Raw genomic sequence first — 12120 nt, forward strand, 5'->3', positions numbered from 1 at the left:
CCAACAGAGGATGACAAAGGGCTTCTCTTTGGTGGGAATGCATATTCCTGGGAAAATGTACTCGGAGGGAAGCAAGCATTGGAGGTGACTTCCCTGAATTATGCATTTCATGAAGGGCTTGGGGAAAATTGATTAGCCCCTTCTCCACGACGTCAGAACAAGGAGTTCATACAATGAAATTAGAGCAACAAATGGAGATCAAATAAAAGGCAGCGGTGCTTTATGTGGCATCCAGTTGCTAGGCAGGGTTCATTCTTGCAGGAAGTCATTTGTCACAGTGTCTGGGTTTTTGAGGAGGGCTGGATACCTTCCTGCCAGCTAACTGCATTTCGTATGGGAGATGAGGCTAATCAAATCTCATGTGGCAGGCTCCAAGCTGATAGCGTGCAGGGGTCAGGAAATGATTTATCATCGCGAGCCAGCCGCGCTTGGCGTGCCAGGTGCGCCGCAGGTTTGTGTGCTCTCCTGGCATCCTGCAGCCCTCGGCTGCGGGCTGGTGCCAAGGCCCCTTGCAGACGGCCGGGGGCCCACGGCGGAGCTGCAGCTGCCTGGAGGCAGCTCTGGGGCTCTCCTGGCTTTCCTGAGCCACGTGGAGATGCGGCACGCCACCGCTGCCGCCCCTCCAGCTGCGGTCACCCAGCTCCTGCAGCATGCCCGGGGGTGGTGCAAGGCAGCCTTCCCATGGAGCACACTTCCAGCACCCCAAAAAGCTGATCCAGAGCCAGGCCAGAGAAGGCTGGAGAAACAGGGCCCCAAAGTAGCTCTCCAAAGGTCATAAAGGGGCTGAGGATGGAAGCCTGAAGTCTCTTGGATACGCCAGTACCTTCAGAAACAGAAGCACTTGGCCAGAAACTGAAAAAAGCTCCTCATCGTGGTCCTGGCAGCGTCCCTCCCTAGGGACAGCTCTCGCTGTGACAGCCGTGGTGGCACAGACAGGAGCTTGCAGCGCTTGGACGTGTCCCAGACCTGCTGCCACCTCGGACCCACGGCTGGGCTGGGAGCAGCGCCGTGGTTGGGGACCCAGCTCTGGAGCCTGGGCCTGCTGCTGCCGTGCTGCCCGCCAGGATGGGCTCAGCCAGCTCCAGCGCTGGGAGTTGCAACTAAAACACAAACCCAGAGACTGCTCCAGGCTTTGGTATTCCTGGGAACATGCATCTGGGCTGGCTCCCTCGGTAGCCTGAGTGCCAGTATGAAGAGCTTAGTGCTCTGGTGAAGGGCTTGTCCTGGGCAGAAGGCGTTGGACTGGGAAGGATTTTGTATTCTAAGAGCAAATCTTTCAGCATTGTGTCTTTGGGCAAGCTGCCCAACTGTCTGCTTTCGGAAACTCATGTGAGTGGAGACAGAGCATGTGAGGTGAGGTATCTTGCATATGGTGGGGAAATTCTTTGCATTTGTTTACATTTGGTAAACAGAAGCAAATACTCTGAATGAGAAAGAAGGTGTGCGTGCAGGCGACACAGAGCAAACAAGCTCTCTGTTCTCTGTAAATAAATCTGGCAAGCCAGAGGCGGGGATACCTGCCTCGCTCATTAACGGGGCGGAATTAGCGGTTGCCAGGGCTGCATCCGGTCTGCCCTGGCTGCGGGGCCGCGGTGGTGACAGTGACCATGGGTGGGCTCTGGCCTCGTGTGCTGGGGCTGCTCCCCATGCCGGGGGACCAGGAGGGATCTCAGCAAGGAAATGCTGTGTGGTGGCTGCGTGCCTGGTTCCTCGCTAGCACAGGTGCCTGTGAGCAGCCCCCTCGCATCGAGCAGCCCCCATGGTTGTGATTTCACATGCCGGAGTGCTCCCTGCGTGCCTCCTGTTGGGGCTGGTTGTTCCCAGCAGCTCTCCCACGCGTCGAGGTTACTGTACCTGAACGCAGGACTGTCTGCTCCTGGAGCTGCTGCGAGGCTGTGGAAGCATCCGCTCTCCTCTAATTGCACTTCGTTTAGTGTCGAGGTTTGTCGCCTCTTTTTTAATCATTATTTTTTAATTTTTTACTTTCACTGGAGGTTTCCTTTTTAGCTCTGTCCTGCTGACCCCAGAGGACCACTGCTGTGATCCAGGTGCAGAGGTGAGACCTGGCACCACAGCAAAGGCAGTGCTGAAGTCAGCTCCAAGATTAGCGTTCAGTTTGTAGCTCAGCTTGGTCACCAGCCTTGTGTCTGTGATGCTGAAAGTCCTCAGCAATTAGGGGCTTCCACCCGGCAGCTTGTGGCAGTTTTTCTGCATAGTGCAATCAAATGCTGGGTTTGTCCCTCCCGCCATCGCTGAGGACTTACCAGGGGGCTTCTGTCTGCTGCAATAATTTGCAGCATTGTTGCAAAACACGCAAACCTACAACTGCTCCCAACCGCACGCTGTTGTATAAAGCTTTAATTTGCTGGCCTGTCTCCCTGTGTTCAGCCTCCCGGTTTGGCTGGCTGTCAGCATCCTGGAGCTGATGGATGTTCTGCCTCCTGCTGAGCTGCGCTAGCAGCCCTCTCTTCCCCCAGGAGGTCCCTTCCCATGCTGGAAGTGCAGCTGGACATGTGCTGTGCAATGCTCGTGCTCTTGGAACGCTGCTTAATTCGTTTTTTTCTGGCTCTCAGTTTCTGCAATCAGTTTAGGAAACAGCTTTATAGTTTTCTTGGGGATTTTTGAGCAGTGTATTAGGCAAAGAAGCTTATAAGTATCTTTGTTCTGGTTTTGTCCTTTTTCGTGCCCACCTCCCCTCAACACCGTTAGTATTTTCTCTCTTTCCATCCTTCAAAATAAGGCTCTTTCCAAGGGTCTGGAAATATCCCAATGATTCTGTGAGTTCTTAGCTCTGGAAACCAACCTTCTTGGAAACCTTTCTTCTTCAGCCAAATGCACGGCTCGGCTGCGAGCTGCCTTGTCCTGCAGCTGTTTGCTGGTGCTGCTGAGCCCCGGCACACAGCTCTGGTGGAGCTGCAGCTGGTTTGCTCGGGCTCCGGCAGCCCCTGCCTGAGCAGCGCCGCAGGTTTCTGCTTGCTAGAGCCAGAGCTGCTTCAGGTAGAAATTCTCCTCCCAAACTGTATCCAGGATAACAAGGAAAGGAGAAACTTGATCTTGCTGGGATGCGTTGGTGCAAGTTGCCCCAGATCTGAGAGCTGTGCTGCAGCTGCCGTTAAAAGTGTGCGTTCCAGCAGGTCTGCGGGGAGTATCAGAGCTGCAGGACTCTGCCTCTCGTCGTTTGTAGGGTTTTCAATTCTTCACTTCCCCCATGACAGTGATGTTTCCCCAGACGCCTGTAATAGAGATAGCACTAAAGAAGAATTTAGGGCCAGTAAGCAGTCTTGCATTATGCAACAACAAATGGTAAAGGTTAATGTTTCATTTTGTTGGATATAAATGACTCAGGACGTTTGTAGCTCACCAGTGGGATTTGGTAACTTTATTATCATATAATAAGATTTACAAATTAACTGTCTAATTAGCGACCTGGGAAAGCTGCTGCTTGTACTGTAGTTTCTACGCTGACAAAGATGCAAAAACTCTGATGTGATGAAACCAAGCACGGCGTGGGAGTGCCCGCCCCAGCGGTGCTCCGTGGGGCTGCCGGTCCTGCTGCCGCGCTCGCAGGGGGGAAGCGCCTGCTCTCTTTACACTATCATGCACGAGTCACGGGAGGAAAGATCTGTCACATCTTGTGTCTGCCGGGTGAGATGCACGCCCATGAGTCGAGGCAGGATTACCTGCATAAGCTCCTGTACCTGATTAATTCTCTTGGATGGTTTTCTGCAGAGACTTAAATTCACCTAAGCATGCATGAACTGTTTGCATGGATTTTTTCAAGGCTTGCAGAGCTTCGTTTGAAGCGTTGGGTGCAAAGCCCACACCACTGCAGTCAGCAGAGAGCCACTTGCTTTGGATGCGTAGGCAAGCATTGCACTTCATCATCCTCAAATGGATTTTCCTTGCAATCTGTATTAATATTGATTGCTGAAGAACCTGCTACTCTTGCTAAATATTCGGTCGCCACAAAGGTGGCCTGCAGTGACTTTGAATATCATTTACTTAATTGAACTGTAGTATGGAATGTTTTCAGGACGCTGCAATCATTTTTCCACTTGGAGAGAAAATACTGCATTTCTAATACATTCTTTAGGTCCCTGCTCAAAGGGCAGGAGGTGTTAACTGGGTGTGTATATTTAATGCCTTCTTTAATAATTAAAACTCCTCAATAAAACCTTGAAAAAATAAGGGGAGGTTGTAATGAGAATCTGGCATGCTTCTGAGCTTCTCAGGCATTGGCTTCCTAGTCTCTTACCGCTAGAAATGGGTATTTCACCTCTTCTGCTCATGCACGTGGAAAGGTGAAATGAATGTGTTCTGTTTTCACGGTTTCTGTCGAGGCAGGAGCGAATAGGTAGAGCAGGGCTTGTGTGTGCTTCACTCTTGCTTCAGCCATCCTCCCGGCTGTCTGTAAGGATCAGTCACTCAGTGTTCTCCTTTCCCTTACTTCTTTGGTATTCCCTCCTTGTTTCCCCTTATCACCTAACTTCTGCCTGACAAACGAAACGTGTCATGAGCAGAGCGTGAGAAGCCACTGCAGATCCTCCATGCACAGCAGTACTTAAGGCTTGAATTTTTTAATGCTTTGTTTTTAAACCAACTGCAATCAAACCCCACAGTTCCACCGACGTGCTGAACCTCCTGGCTGTGCGATGCAGGCTCCAGGGCCCGATGCATCTCTGTTACGGTGCTGGCGCAGCGGGGCCCTGGTCTCGTCTGCCTGACGCAGGGGCTCCGGGAGCGTTGCTTCGAAACCAAAGCACCACGGGTTTCTGCCAGAGCAAAAATAGAAAGGTCAGATTTCTGACTTTCCATGAACTGAAGTCAAAGCCACAGCCTGCCCTCTCCCTGTTCAGGGGAGGTGTGTGTGAAAAGTAAAACAGAGAATACACAGAAATAGCTGATTTGGAGAAGTTCTCCTCTAGCCTGCCCTTGCAAGGGGCAGAAGCCAACCTTGCTTTAGTCTCCGTGTACCTCGGGTGCTCGGGGCTGCTGGTGGCAGCGTCAGGGGAGCGCACTTGCTTCAGCATGGTACTGAATTGCAGGAAATTTGTCACTGCGTGCAGTGCTGGGTTAGGTGGGGTGAGCTTTGTGCTCGGGGTGGTGCTCCTGTTACTCAGGAGGGCTTTCCACAGAGCTGCCCTGGGGTTAGCTCAGCAAACTGACCGTACACCGCGTTACGTGGGGCAGTTGAGAAAAGGAAGGAGTGGTTAGCCGGTGGAAGGAGTGTGGCAAGAAAACCTGTTGCAATGCCCAGCAGCTTGCCGTGGTGGAAGAGGTGCAAGGTTGCTTCTCCCTGGGGCAGAGCGGGGCTGGCAGGGTGCACAGCAGTGTTGCTGAGAGCCCTGAAGGTAGGGCGAGCACACACACAACTGCTTTTTTTCTCCTCCAGCCACAGCCACCCCCGAAGGCAGGAAGGTTATTTTCCCTAGGCAGGAGCAAATGTCGCTGTCCCCAAAGTGCAAAAGCTGCTTAGGGGCTGGGGAAGGTGGAGCTCTGAAGGGCTTGCTTTTCTTTTTTTTACCTACTCGTCAGGGTCAGGTTTGCATTCACCAGCCTATTTTATATGGCACAGAGGAAAGGCATTTGGCAGGCCAGCCTGGTAAGCTTGCTTCTTCAGCCCAACCAAACCACCCCATCTCTGCTGGGAACCTCCTGCAGCATCAGTGTGCAACTCCCGACAGTGCCCGCGCTCCAGCGTATCAGGGAGGCTTATTGAGTTTATACGCACACTTCAGGACAAATCTTTGCTAATAGAGTTCTAATTTCTTCCTTCCTGCTTCCCAGATGCTTCTGTCTGCGTATACAAATGACAGAAATGGTGAACAATGTTTTCAAGAAATGTTTATTTGCTCAGAAAAGCAAGCGAGAGGTCCTGTGAGGAAAGAGATCCTGGCAGCTGCTCTGCCTCTCCAACCTTCTGTGTTTGTTCTTTTCATAATGAAAAATGTGAAAAGGAAAATGAATTTAAAACTCTGTGTAGCAGGACACGTTAAGGGGATTGTGGGTTTAATGGGAAACGTCACTTGGTTTCTCCTTGTTCCTTAAGAACAATCCTGTGTGGATGCAGTTGAGACCTGTTTCGTTGAGGTGTGCCTCAATTTGCTTTTCGTGCTCAATTTCTCAGAACCCCCTCAGCCAGCGCAGCTCGTCTGTTGTTGCTCTTGATTTTGGCACAACTACAGCCCTTGAAAAGGATGTAGCAGCAAGAGAGCCCTGAGACACAGCTGAGCTCGGTGCCCAGGCTTTTCTCACACAAAGCACAGCCCGGCATGGCTCGGCTCTGCTAGGAAAACCAGCAGTCCTCGGGGCAGGGACCGACTCCTGTGAGCGGTGCTGCCCGTGGCAGTGGCTGGTGCGGGTGGCCCCTGGGTGCCTGTTGCTGCAAATGAGGTGTGCACGTGGCTTGGGGGGAAAATTAGCCTTTAAGTACAGAGCGTTGGCTGCACAGACTGCAAAACAGTGCTGGCAGCTTCAGATTAGCGTGCGCTGTCAGGGTTTGCTGGTTTAAGGGATGTGGATTTAGCTCCGGATACTCATGCTTGAAAGTCTGGGTGATGGCACGTTGGGATTAATTTACTGTGCTGCTCCCAGAAGATTGACTTTGTCATCTACGTGCGTGTGTGAAGAGGGAGAAGTACGTGTCTTCTGGTCTGGCAAATGGAGGCTGTGGAGTTACTAAAGAAAAGCAGAGCTGTGGGAGGAAAATTGCCCACCTGTTCTCGTCGGTACAGGCTTCCATTTTTGGACACATGAACTTTTCAGCTCAGATATCCACGTATGCCAGTTACTCCCTCTTCTCATACATGGGGGTGACCTCAGAGCGTTTTCAGCAAGTGACAAGGAGCTCAAAGTGAATGTAAGGGTCCCCAGCCCTTCTCTGATGTTGGTTCAACATTTTGCTTCTGCTTAGTTTTACTGAAATGCCTGATCCATTTTGACAGTAGTCGATAAGGAAATCTGTAGCAGAATTTTAAATCTTAAAAAACAAACAAAAACAAAAAAAACCACTGCCTAGAGTCCTAGATGTCTCTTCTCATAAATCTACCTAATTGCTTTTTATTTTTTCAGTTCTGGATTCATGTGGTGCAAAATCTCAACGTGCCACTGATGCTGTCCCTGTCTTCTCTCTACAGTTTGCTGCTTCGTCGTGCACAAGCGGTGCCATGAGTTCGTCACCTTCTCGTGCCCTGGCGCTGATAAAGGCCCTGCCTCCGATGTAAGTAACGGCCCAGTGCCACGAGTGGTGTTTGGGTCGTTTTGTTTCACAGCACTTTGGAGAAGGCATTCCTCCGGCTTTCTGGGCTGACGACACTTCAGTGACGCTATTTCACGTGCGCCTCTAATTCACTGTTATCATACCTGTGTGGGCTCCCGGATATTTTGAAACACTCAAAATATTTTCAAATCCCCCAGTAACTTGCTCTCAGCAGCTCAGGGAGAATGTGCAGGAATCCAGAGACGTTTCAGTCTGGGACAACAGCCGACAGCCTTACCCCATCTCCCCTGAGTCACAGCCTCAGCTTTCCCATCGAGGGGCTGCCAGGAGAAGTGATGTTTTATGTTTCGGGTTAATTAACAAGCACAAAGCACTGACCACTAAAAAGATGTATTTATCTTCCCGTGGATGACTTTAGCCAATGTGCCCGGAGCTGAAGAATGCTCTCTCTTCTGGCAAGGCTTGGCTCAATGTGTTGATCAATTCCTTTTGTCATAAGTGGTATACCTGGAAGAATTGGCTGTCATTTAAAAGGTGCTTACTGTGCTGGAGTTAAAAGATGCTTACTAGACTGGAGTCAGCCTCAGGAAATATGCCTGTCCTTGTTCCTCCTCAGCTCATTACTTTTTTTGAAGGCATCACTGCCCCGCATTGTTGTTTAGGTGTTGGTTCTTTGCTGCCCTGTGTTTGTTCAGCGTTAGCGTTCCCCGTGGCTGCAGCTCTCAGCTGCTCGTGTGCAGGTTCCCCGGTGCCAACCTGGGGCCCTTATCAGGAAGAGCAGGCGTCGCTTTTTCAAGACTGTTCCGTATCATCTTGCAGGTTTAATTAAGCCGATACATATGTTTGTTGGTCTTCTCAGGAAAAAACCTGAAGACACATGTCGTGCTTGCTTGTGATTTGCATGGTGGGTGTTGCCTCCCAGGCTCTGACTCCCTCAGACAGAAAACACAAAACTCACAAGGCAGCATCATCAAGGACAAAAAAAAAAAATACTGGAAAATACCAGTTTAGATGTGACTTTCAGAAAGCAATAGTGGTGTTCCTTTAAACCAAATACATAAAGCAAACACAACCAAAAATGCAGAACGCCCCCCCTCCCCTCGCCCCCTCCCAAGCCAGCTGACTTTAAGTCCCCATCCTTATTTTCACAAGGGTGTAATTTTCTGGTGGATCCCAGTGCTTTCGGGGGCGAGTGACAGAGCTGGAGTAGCAAAGCAGAGCTCACTCAAACCTCTCTGCATGGCTCTGCCAGCGCGTTTCAGGTCTGTCTGGCAGTTTGTGTGTTTTACCGTGGAAACTGGCTAATTTGGGGAACTGCTAGGAGAAAAGAGATTGAATTGGGGAAACTACAGTGCACCAGAACTCTCACCCTTAAAAATAGAACCAGTGGGAGCAGGAAGTGCAGCACACAGCTGAAGGTGGGGGCTACACACACGTTGTCAGTCGCCTTGCCCGGAATGGGGCTGGTGCTGGGATCTGGGGAAGTGCCACTCGCCCGGCTGGCAGAGAGGGGCAGACCGGGGCAGGGCGCAGGACAAGTGCTGTGGGTCTGAGGGTGTTTGAAGCTGGGACATGTCCTGCCCGGCCCTGGACTTGAGGCTCTTCCCTGGTCCACAGGAGATGTCTGCAGGGGAGACAGAGTCTGTTCGTGCTGGTGGGACAGAGTCTGGGGGGGCACGGAGAAGGCTGAGTGTCAGTCAAGGTGTTCTGGGATGCTTTGCCAGAGCTGCCTTGCTTTTCTGCCAAACCAGAATCCAGGCTTGCTGTCTCCCCCTTCTGCCTGACTTCTCCTTCTGTATGAGTCTTCTGGGTTTGGAGCAATCCTGGCTGGGCTTTGGTCCCAAAGAACCAGCAGGGCAGCTCCATCACAGAGCCGGCATCAGGGACCCTGGCAAGCAGTGATGGGTGGGCTGCTGCCTGACACCCCCCGACCCCAAAACTGCTCTGGAGGCTGCTCACTGTGCCTCCAGCAGAGCAGTGACTTTGTCCCAGTGCCCAGCCTGCTCTACGTGTACAGTCTTTCAGGTCAGACTGCATTTCTGCATCAGCACATGGGGGTCAGGAGCTGGACTGGAAGCAGACCTCTGAGTGCTTCACAAGGGCTCACCTGTACGGGCAGCTGGCTCCGTGGCAGCAAGGAGCACACAGCTGGGTGACAGTAAGGGAGTCCGTGCTTTCTTGCAGTGCATCTCGCTTTAATATCTCTTGAGGCTCATAGTCAAGTCCCAGCTTGAATTTCACAGATTTCTTGGGGCGTGTTTGCTCGCAGCTCCTCAGCCTCAGGCTGCACAGCACAGTGCCCTCCAGTGTGCTGAAGTCTTCCTGACAGCGCACCTCGCTTCCAGGGAGGATGCTCGGCAGAGCAGTGTCAGTGTGCTGTCGGTGAAGGAAGAGGCAAATGCAGCTCCTGGGTGTTCCCAGGGCTGAGGGCAGAGAAGCTGCCCTGCTTGGTGCCCCCCAGTTCTCTGGGCTGGGAGCTGGGTGCTGGGAGCACTGCTCTGAGGCTTCTTGGTTAAGGGTGGTCAGGAGCATGCTTTGAAGCATGCAGGGCATTAAGCCCGTGAGTAGCAAGCCCTTCTTTTACAACATCTCTTGCAGTGGCTGTTAGCTCGGCTCTCCTCATGCAGAAACTCTGCCAGAGGCTGCGCTGCCCTGCTGGGACGTGGTGCTCGTTGCTCTCCTGGGCTGCACGGTGGGACTCGTGTGAGCTTTGATAAGCCCACTTTTATTTCCACTTCCCAACAGACAATTAGTAAAGGTACTCAGTGTTGTTTTTTTAAATCCCCCCCAGCACTTTGCATACGGCTATTGCTTTTCTCACGGAAGGCTCTCAGCTCCCCAGGGACTGCTGCTAATTGCAGCCTATTGGTAGCTAGTGAACCTTACAAATCAGTTAGTGGAGGGGAAAAGGAGATGCGGTAGAGATGCTAACCTAAGGGAGACTGGTGAGTCCCCAAATGCTCTGGTCCTGAGGACTGCTGCTCCGTGGCACTTCTGTATGAGGAGGAGGGTCTGGAGGGGCTGTCGTGCCCATCTGACCGCGCTGGCCTCGGGGCAGCCCGCAGCATTATTCCCAGCCCCAGTGGCAGACGTGCCCCCGGCCCGAGCCCTGGCAGTGCTGTGACAGGCTTTGCAGCGTGCAATTTCTCTGCAGCACGCTGCAATTAAGCCCGTGGTGACGAAGAGGGGGCGAGGTCTTCCTCCCTTGCACGGGGAGGTCTCTGCTCACCCACTGGGCTTCCTGTGCCGCTGGGAGGATGCCGAGGAGGCTGGGGGGGGCTGGGGGTGTGTGAGTGCAGGAGGCCCCGGGGGCTCTGAGTCACCCCCGGAGGCACCCGCTGCCTCTGGAGCCTGGGCTCTGATGCTTGTCGTTGAAATAGCACTGAATTTATGTGGCTAAAAAACAGTGCAAATGGTTCCCCTCTGCTTCGCCTGCCCGAAGGTCTTGGTGTCAGGGCCAAGGGGCACTGGGAAGCTTCTCTGCCTGCTCTGACAGTGTCGGGTGGCCCAGCCCAGGGGTCCCCCAGGGGAACCTGCCTGTCCTGGCGCTCTGTGCTTGGGTAGGGGAGCAGGAACATCCCCCGGCTGCTGGGAGAAGCATAGCCCAGCCTTCTGCCCTTGACACCCAGCTCATTTTTACATTGTGGTCTTTATCTTCTTAAAAGTCTGTTAATAAATGAGGGAAAACCTTTTCATCCCAGCACAGGAATGTGCTCTTCTGTATGCGCTCTCCTGTGCCAGAATTCAGCAGGCAGGTAAAGCAGCAGAGCTGCTGCCACCAGCGGTCCCCCTGCTGCCACCCTGTGCTTGCCCAGGGCCACTTGTGAGCAGCCAGCACAGTGGAGGCTTTGCAGGGCCCTTTGCTGCTCAGTAGTGTCACGCCGTGAGATTCCTTCCAGCTGTCGGCTGAGCTCCAACGCGGGCACTTTCTCTCCTCTGTTCTGTCATCTACAACTCATAAAGAAAATGGCAGCAAGACCCACTTGTACCCTGCAGACCCAGCTCAGGCTACGAGATGTATGTCATATATCTAAAAATATATACGTTTAGGTATATATTTAGATATTTGTGTGTGCAGAGATGAAATCTATGAGGCTGCTGTAGCTGGAGGAGGAGATGCTGCTTGAGCAGAGCCTGGAGGCTCCCGTCCCGTCTGCCTGCAGCAGCAGGTGCTGGCTGCTCTGGCTGCAGTAGCTGAGGCTGGGCGCTGAACACGACATGGAGTTGGCCAGGGGTCAGGGCAGGACCCCAGCACTTTGTTCCCCCTGGCCTGGACATGCCCGGAGCACTGATGCAGAGCATGGTCCTGTGTTCTGGCTGGTGCCAGAGGGGGTCTGCTTGCTTTTCTCCAGCTAAGCATAAAGCTAAAGCCCATCTGGCTCTGGGTGCTGACTTGAGGTCTGTTTGCTTGAGGTCTGGGGGCTGCAAATAAGTGCCAGGCGGCACGAACGAGTGGCTAAGGCCGCTGGGAGCCACAAACTGTCCCCCAGGTGCTGGCCTCTTGCCCCTGCTGCAGCCCCGACCCCGGGGCACTGTGTGGGGCTCACAGGTGGCAGAGCTGAAAACTGCCCGACGTGGTGCCAAAGTGGCAGAAAGGTGCCAGCAAATGCAACTGCAGCCGAGGGAGATGGAACGAAGGATCCTGAAATGCTGAAACCACTTAACCTTGTTCAAGGAAAATGGGCTTTGGCAGTGGGAGAGCTGCGAGCCAGATGCCACCTCCTGAGCCGCGCGCGGGAGCTGGGCAGCCTGCCCACGCAGGCACCGCTTCCTCGTCCTCGCTCATCATCTGGACAGCAGCTCGCAGCAGGCAGCAAAGGCAGCAGGAGCCAGGGAGATGTTTTGCCCATTTCTGTGCGGTTTTGGCTGGGGGTCGATGTCCTGCTTTCTCCCCACCAGCC

At 53.0% G+C, this 12120-nt stretch overlaps 1 protein-coding gene across 2 annotated transcripts in view; it reads left to right on the plus strand.

The window, feature by feature from the left end:
- The window catches only part of PRKCB (protein kinase C beta), a 113258-nt gene that overhangs the window by 39499 nt on the left and 61639 nt on the right, over window positions 1-12120 (plus strand). For both annotated transcript variants that reach the window (XM_082772683.1, XM_082772682.1), the window contains exon 3: window positions 7137-7219. In XM_082772683.1, the coding sequence (XP_082628809.1) occupies window positions 7137-7219 (83 nt within the window). The remainder of the gene's footprint in view (window positions 1-7136; window positions 7220-12120) is intronic.

This window comes from Aythya marila (genome assembly GCF_965140915.1).
Source record: "Aythya marila genome assembly, chromosome: 15".
Classification (NCBI taxonomy): Eukaryota; Metazoa; Chordata; class Aves; order Anseriformes; family Anatidae; genus Aythya; species Aythya marila.